The sequence below is a fragment of the Physeter macrocephalus genome, chromosome 13, assembly GCF_002837175.3.
Source record: "Physeter macrocephalus isolate SW-GA chromosome 13, ASM283717v5, whole genome shotgun sequence".
NCBI classification, from domain to species: domain Eukaryota; kingdom Metazoa; phylum Chordata; class Mammalia; order Artiodactyla; family Physeteridae; genus Physeter; species Physeter macrocephalus.
Window position 1 is genome coordinate 87361800 of NC_041226.1, and position 8086 is coordinate 87369885.

At 54.9% G+C, this 8086-nt stretch overlaps 1 protein-coding gene across 1 annotated transcript in view; it reads right to left on the bottom strand.

Annotated features, from left to right (window-relative positions):
- Nucleotides 1–537: 537 nt before the first annotated feature.
- GPR107 (G protein-coupled receptor 107) overlaps nt 538–8086 on the bottom strand; it is a 72060-nt gene continuing 64511 nt past the window's right edge. Inside the window, exon 18 of the mRNA XM_024126187.2 lies at nt 538–1746. Within this exon, the coding sequence (XP_023981955.1) occupies nt 1650–1746 (97 nt within the window). The 3' untranslated portion in view covers nt 538–1649. The remainder of the gene's footprint in view (nt 1747–8086) is intronic.

The window sequence follows — 8086 nt, forward strand, 5'->3', positions numbered from 1 at the left end:
AGACCCTTTCGTGGTGTGTGTGTGTCTGTGTGTGTTTCCTCAAACCTTTGGTTCTCGCCAAGAGGTCTACGGCCTAGCCGAGAACATCTGCTTGCAGGACAAACAGCAAACACATCCCTCGGAGGGAAGCACCAAAGGGAGTCTTGGCCACAGTATGAGACACATTTCTTAATCACTGGGATGGTGTTCATGTCAGGAAAACAAAGTCTGAAAAATACTCCCGTCCTCCCTGCCACTTCCTTCTCCTGTCACACAGCTCCAAGATTACTTAAAAGACAAAAAAAGGCCCTTAGATGAATACTTGGGGCATATTTCCCTGCTCCTGAAGATGAGAAGACACACGAACGCTTCCCTAAAATATCTGCGGAGAGGTGGGCAGTAGCAGCCTTGGAAGATGCTGGCTCTTCCTCCTCACTCAGCCAGGACCGAGCCCCTGTGGAGGTGGCACTGGGCAGAGCACAGAGGGCTCATCAAAGTGCATAAAAAGGACACTTGCCAAAAAAAAAAAAAAAAAAAAAAAAAAAAAAAAAAAAAAAAAGGACATTTTTGCTTCCTCACTGGTCATTTAGGAAGTGACAATGGTACAGGAGAGGGAAAATAACGGTTTTCTGAGTAAAGACACTTCAGGTTCCCAAACCGGGCATACTGAGCGGCACCCCTAAATCTTGTGACTTCTGATTGACCCTTCCAAGCCAGAGGTAAGAGAATAACCACCAGCCACCGTCACCATCCAGCACCCAGGAGGCAGGCCAGGAGGTCGGGGTGGGGGGGTGGGGGGGTGCTCGGGCTGCCTCCTTCCCATTTCCCCGTATTCTGATCACACAAAATAGATGCAGCTGCGAGAAGGGAGGGCCACCAGAGACGGTGCTGCTCTGGGCCGTCGGGGGAACCAGATGTTCAGGGAAATCCTACAGGAGGCGGCTTCTTCAGCTTAAAAACACACTTCCGTCCATCCATTAGGTAACACAGAACACACTTCAGTCAAGAGAACCATTTGCCACCACCAGGGCCTTGACTCGGACACCGCAGCCCTCGGACGACTGTTGTCCCGGGTCACTTTCAGAATCCGGGATGAAGGTCTGGGGCGACATTCAGGGCCAGAAATCCTGGGGCAGGCTCTTAATACTAAATTGGGTTTTGACTTTGCTTTCTAAAATAACCTGATCTCACTCGTTTTTTGTCCCCAAAACGCAGCAATGCTCACCTCCCCCTTCTTTGTGAGCCCCCGTGCCCCGCTCGACATCTGCTCGTTTCCTAAAGCCCCTTCCCATGCCCTGAATGGCTGCAGACACACCGCCACCCGCCATGCCCCATCCACCTACATTCCGCTGCTACACAACGGGTCACAGCTGCACCTACCTGAAGAGTTACCAGTTTAAAATAATAGAGATTAAAAACAAAGTCTTCCTTTTACCCTCCTCCTCTTACACCCCCTACCCAGCACTCCCACCTGAAGGAGAATTCTAGCTGCCTATCACCAGCCACAGATCCGGCTTCCAGAAAAGAGTGAAAAGTTCGGCTTCTGTGGCAATTTGCTCCCAGCCACGTGCTCTGCGGTGTCACCGTCGGGAGGGGCCGACCTCTCTCGCTGACCAACAGGACTATGTGTAACCCGTTTCCTTTGACAGTGCCGCCTCGGAGCCGCTCCATCACGCGCTGCCTTCCCACTCACCCTGCGGCTCCACCGAGCCGTTGGTCACCTTCTTGACTTTCTTCATGTTCTCCATCACCCCTGATGTGGTCACTCTGAATGAGGGAAAAAACGAGGAAAACCTCAGTCTTAAAGCAAAAGGCCGTCTTCACCACAGCACAGTGGCAGCCAGGGGTAAAGGGTGTTGGCTCTGGAATCGGACACACCTGGGTTCAAATCCTGACCCGCTCTTTGCTAGCTGTGTAAGCTTGCCCAAGTCACGTGACCTCTCTGTGCTGCAGGAGAAAACACAGTCCCCGCTTTCCAGAACTGTCGCGAGGGAAAAACGAGATTCTCCATCGTGCCCAGTCGCTACATACCAGCTGTTATCACAACCAGCTTTCATCTCTTTCTTTTTGTCACAAATTTTTATGTTACATCTATACACTAGTCACAATTATGACACCAGTATCTGTATCATAATTAACATTCTGAAAAAAAGCTAATCAGCTGTAGACACTTACACTAACCAGTCACAGTGGATCATTTCTGAGTCCTGGGACAGAACCACAGGTTCGGAGGAACTTTCTGGGCCCAAAGATTCTTTGACCGTTAGAGACAGAGAGTGACTCACGACATCTCCTGAGAAGGTGGGGGGTCTATGAGAAGACAGCCGCTTGCCTCACAAAATGTGAGCTAGACAGATTCTAAGGATCTGGGTATCCATGACGCAACTGAGCGGCTCCGTAGCAGGAAACACCAAGCAGATACTGAACTCCACCTGGTAGGTGGAGCACAGGGGATTTTCAGGGCAGCAAAATGACTCTGTATGATTCTATTATATAATGGTAGGCACACATCTGGCCAAACCCACACAGTGTACAACACCAGGAGTGAGCCCTACTGTAAACTACTGGCTCTGGGTGATAATAAGTCGATACAGGCTCATCAATTGTAAGGAATGTACTACTGTGGACCGGGGATGCCGATAATGGAGGAAGCTATGTGTGCGTGGGGCGGGGGCATATGCGAAGTATCTGTACTCTCTGTTCAACTTCATTCAATGTTATGAACCTAAAACTGTTCTACAAAATAAAGTGTTAGAAACAAACACCCCTGGCCCAGCATCTCCCTAAGGACTCTAGGGAGCAAGGAGGCACCTATGTTCCTCCATCGTGGACCAACAGGAATTTCCTAATCAGTAAAATAAAGTCAATCAATCATTCCAATAGACTCTCTCCAAGGACCCTACCTATCCCCCCCACCAACTCCCAAATCCCGTTACTTACAAATGGCGACTCAGTGGCCCTACATGGGACATCTAGAGTTTGTCCAGCTGGACCTAACAGTAGATAAATTATTTTATTTGAGTAAGAAAATTTTTTCTCCCTTCTTTCCTGCCACCATGCTGCTGCTGTGACCAAGCCCCAAAGCCATCCGGCCCTCCCCAGAGTTGGGGCTTTTCTCACACAAGAGTCCTTTGGACTCATGCGTTATCTGTACTTCTGGTAAAGTCAGGACAAAGTATGCTGCAGGTAGGTGGTTCTTGTGGGAACTGAGGGATCCCTGCAGAGGCTGTGGGTGAGTATAAATGCAGCCCCCAAACAAAGGGAACGCCAACTGAGAGAACCTAGCATCACTTCCTGCCAGCCGGTGCCCGTCTCGGGCCTGACCTCACGGGGAAGCGCTCACGCTTCTCCCAGGAGAAATCCACGCACCCAGGGCGGCTTCTAAAGGGACCTTCTCCAGACTAGGACACGGGCACCACAAGCCTCTCCAGCCCCAGCAGAGCAAACCCCTATGCGCCTCCAAACCTGTTGAGGTAAGGGAAGAAATACCACCTCGAGTCTTCCAGAAACACTCCTGGCAACAGCCAGCGGATCTGCAGCTACTGCCCCAGGTTAAAAAGGGCCAGGAGGAGCTCAAGCCGTGCGGACGCTGAGGGCAGAGCACAGGCACCGTGACCCGAGGACGGCTCGGAGAGCGGGCCTGGGAAAAACCTTTGCTCCCTTTCTTTCCCTAAGGAAACACTCCTTGCCAGATGGCGGCCCGATTGAGAAAACAACGTTCACTCTGCCCTGACAGGCCTGGGGCAAGGACGCAGAGCTGAAACTGGTGCTTCCAGGGACCCACTGCCCAGCAGAAGGGACGGTCTTCCAGACGGACTCGCAGAGCCACTTCACACAGACAGGACAGGAGCGCCAGGGCGCAGGTGTGACGACGGCCCGGGGCGAGAAGAGTCACCTCTGCTGGGCGGGGGGCCTGGGGCCGCTCTGAAGCCTGCACTGAAACGCGGGCAGCAGCAGCAAGACGGAGGAGTGGGAGGAGGGCAGCGGGGTTTCTGAAAAGAAATCCAAAAAGAAAAGGCTTGGAGGAAACACAAGCAAGCTCCCCGACAGTCAGGGAGTGCTAAGAAGCTGCCGGTGAAGGAACGAGGCAGGAGAGTGGAGGGTGGGCGGGCGGGGCTGTGGACGGCCCTCCGTGCTGTGTCACCGGGGCGGGCGTGACTCTTATACCTGGGTTCTCAGGCCTGGTCCAGCAGGATCCAGGGGAGTCAAAGAAGCACAGAGACACCTGAACCCCCAACATTCAGAATCTAGTCTCCGGGGAGGAGCCAGGGCATCCTCTTAAAAAGCAGTCTACAGGTGATTCGGGTAGCTGAGGAGAACGGACGGGAGGGGCAGAAGATGGGAGGTGAGGACACCGGCCACACGAGCGCAGGGCACCAGGATAAAGCGGGGGGAGGGCGGGAGGCACGACGTTAAGCCTCCAAGAAGCGGCCACTCACCCCACGCGGGCCAAGGGAGAGGGCGGCATTTAGGCCAAGACCCACATTCTGCTGACGGCGACCGGGTGGACGCCGAAGCCCACAGGGTGCGCCGGCAGAGGCGGGCTCGGGGTGGCGGCGGGCAGGGGGACGGGGGACCTGAAGCTCAGGACAGGCAAGGGGGCTGGAGCGGAGACTGGGGAGCGGTCAGTGAGCGGAGTGGAGGCGCCCCGGGCGAGACGCGGCTGAGCGGAGGCCCCCGGCTGCGGGGAGGGCCGCACGGGCGGAGCCGGCGGTGACGGGATGTGGCGTGAGGCTGGACGGCGCTGCGCCCTGGCTCCCCGGTGAAACCTCTGGGAAGCGCGAGGGACGCCAGGTGGAGGAGACAGAGGAGGAGACCGTGGTCGGACGGACGCCCGGGAGCCTCCCGGGCAGGAGGCGGCGCTTCGGCAACTTCACAGCTCCACACACACCCGCCTGCGTGCCCTGGTTTCGGTACAAACACTGAAGGGGGACAAACAGCCGAAGAGCCGTCCTCGGAGCAGCACCCCGCACTACACACAACCCGCGCAGAGGCCCTCCGTGTGGCGCAGAAAGACGCCGGACAGAGCTCAGGTCAAGCACCGAGCGGCGGTGATTTTCAGTCTAAACTCAAACCCCAGGGATGCGAACGCAGGCGCAGCCCCCGGAGCCGCCCAGGCGGGGAGAGCCCGGTCCCCAGAGGGCAAGGCCTGCCCTTCCTGCCTCTGCCCATTCCTGCCCTGCCTGACCAGCTCCTTCTCGCCCCCACTGCTGAGATGCCTTTCTGTGGCTCCAGACACACACCTCTATCGCAGCGCTGTCTACACTCTGTCACGCTGCTCCCGTAGGAGACTGGGGGATTCGGCACCGGCTGGAACCGGAACCACCTGTAGGGCCGACAGAGCGCTCACACCAGCACGAGTAGACTCGGTGCCCGGGCCAAGCCAGCCGCTCTGGCTGCCAAGTCCCACGCTGTTTCCAGCAGAAGCTGTCCTGCCCCCAGGGCCTGCTCAACTTGCTTGAGCCGAGGTGGCCACTCCTGACTTCAAGAGGACACTGGCCCAAGGGTGAGCAGCTCCTGAGCCGGTCTGAGGCCAGGGGCAACGGGCAACGGTGCTAAGCCGACAGAGGTGCTCCCAGGGGGATGGGTCCAGGGGAGCGTGGAGATGGAGAAGACAGTGGAGCAGAGAGGTGCCCAGAGGAGGGGGGCTCCAGTGGAGACGGGGGGAGCGGGCGGACCCAGCTGCCTCCCGCTTTCCTTCTACCTCTACACGGTGACCTCTCTTTTCCTTGTAGAGGCCTGAGTCTCGTGTTTGCAACCAACAGGGCCTAATGAATACGGGAAAGACGAGAAGGGGCTCTGGGTCCCCACTGCTCCTGCCACACGAGACTGCCGTCAACTGTGGCCTGGGCCGAGGTGGCGCACACGGACGCATCTGTTTCTGTAACCAAACTAAATCTAAATGCTAACCATTTCTGGACTTGAAATGTAGAGAGGCTTGGTGAAGAGACAATTCTATTAGTCTCCAACCTCTGTTTCTACATTTATTGGTTGCCCACTGCATGAATGCAGGAAGTAGTAAAAGGTTACCGGCAACCCTGAAGCCGGCATTCTGGAAGGGGAACTCCAGAGAGACAGCTTCCGGGCCCTGGAACCCAAACCAAATCTCTTCCCATTCCTGCTTCTCAAAATGGCAGAAATAATTCAGATCCTCAAGGATACGCGCAGCACGTGCGGTGGCTATTAAGTCTGATAACTGAAATTACATCCAATACTTAACTTGCCGATTTTGTTATGATAAATTCTGTTAGCAAAATCAGTAAGCCACTCTGAGCTTTAGCCCAAAGAGAGATGTCAAAAGGAACAGAAGGAGAAAAAGATGGAAAGTCAGCATTACTTCCGAAGGCGCCCTCATTCCCCAGGCCCAGAGGGTGCAGCTGCCCGGACTGCATGCAGGCCTAGGCTGGAGGCGGGGAGGACGCACTACCCCGGGCCAGACTCACCTCCCAATGCGCCGCGCCCTCCCGCAGCTCAGCTGCAGACAGAGGGGGTAAGAAGAGGTGAATGAGAAGCTACTCGGAACCTCAGTCGGCAAGGTCAGTGCGTGGCCCAGGTCAGAGTTCTGGTGCAGAGGGCGTATTAGGAAGGGTGTGAATTCGTCTTAGGTGTGCGAGGCATAAACATTATTATTGATACGTTGCACACAGACGTGCTTAATGTCCTGGGTGGGGATCAGACCTAGCGCCCTCCTTCAGGAAACACCCTCCAGCGTGCATGACAGAGCACTCATGACCTTCTACAAAATACAGGCAAGGCTCTGCTGGCCTCTGGCTTGGGTTATTTCTGGAGGATTTAAGAAGGGCCCTCCAGGAACAGTACTTCCGAGCAGGAGAGGGAGATGACAGCCCGGGCTCGGCGGTCCCAGAAGCTGCTGAGCCTTGACCCTCACCTGCGGCTGAAGCCTCCCCCTCAGGCCTCTTCTGCTGTCACATCTTATAAATTCACAGAACTTTCCCAACAGTCGAGTTCTTAGCTAAAGAGAAACCCTAGCACGATTGCCTTGCTGACTAAAAGGCACCTGGCCTCAAATGGCTCCTCAACTTGTCTTTCACAGGCTCATCTGGGCTGGTGCTCCTGGGAACACCACCACCACCCCTGTAAGCAAACCTTCATTTGGGCCGACTCCCTCTCTAGCTGGTACATGTGCAGCCCTCCCGTCACGCAGGAGACGCTCACTTCACCATTACGGGAGGGCCCACACTCAGCCAACCCCAGAGAACAGAGCACAGAGAGCTCTTCCCCGGTAACAGGAGTAGAAGCTGAGGCAACCCAAGGGTCAACCTTGGTTCACACTGCCCACCCTCCCCCAAATCTTGCCAGAAGAAAAAAACACAATCCCCCTAGTCTCCAGTGGACTGCTGGTCTGTCTGTCTTCTTCCCTTCTCCTCCCCCGATTTTAACACACACACGGGCCCTCTTGCGTTTTCGTTACCACTACCACCAAATACTGTCAGAGAGAAATAAAAACCAAAACAAATTTTTGAAAAATTTGCCAATGAGACAAACATACCTTAACAAAGCATCTGCACTTCTAGATGCAACAGCTGATGGAAAGGATGTGGGAAACAGGAACGCCTGCCTTGCTGGGGAGAACATCAACTGACCACACTTCAGTCAAGCGGAAGATGCTAGGACCCAGCCATTCAGCTTCTCGCTATGACCCCAGAGCAACCCTGCCTTAAACGGTCACAGAATGCTGAGCTAAAGGGCTCCCCGCAGGAGAAAGGAAAAATACACCACGTCTCAGGTTACTTCCCAAAGCTGCTGCTTACCAGATGGACTCTATGTTTTTATTTTTCTGCCAACAGCTTAAGTATTTTAATTGTTTCCAACTAAGCTTGTTCATTATTACTATATAATAAAAATGTACAAAGAATAATGTTGCACTTTTTGGTTAGATTTAAGTCAAAGGCATTCATCACTAAGGAATCTTCAGGGCTTTCCTGGTGGCGCAGTGGTTGAGAGTCCGCCTGCCGATGCAGGGGACACAGGTTCATGCCCCGGTCCGGGAGGATCCCACATGCCGCGGAGCGGCTGGGCCCGTGAGCCATGGCCGCTGAGCCTGCGCGTCTGGAGCCTATGCTCCGCAACGGGAGAGGCCACGACA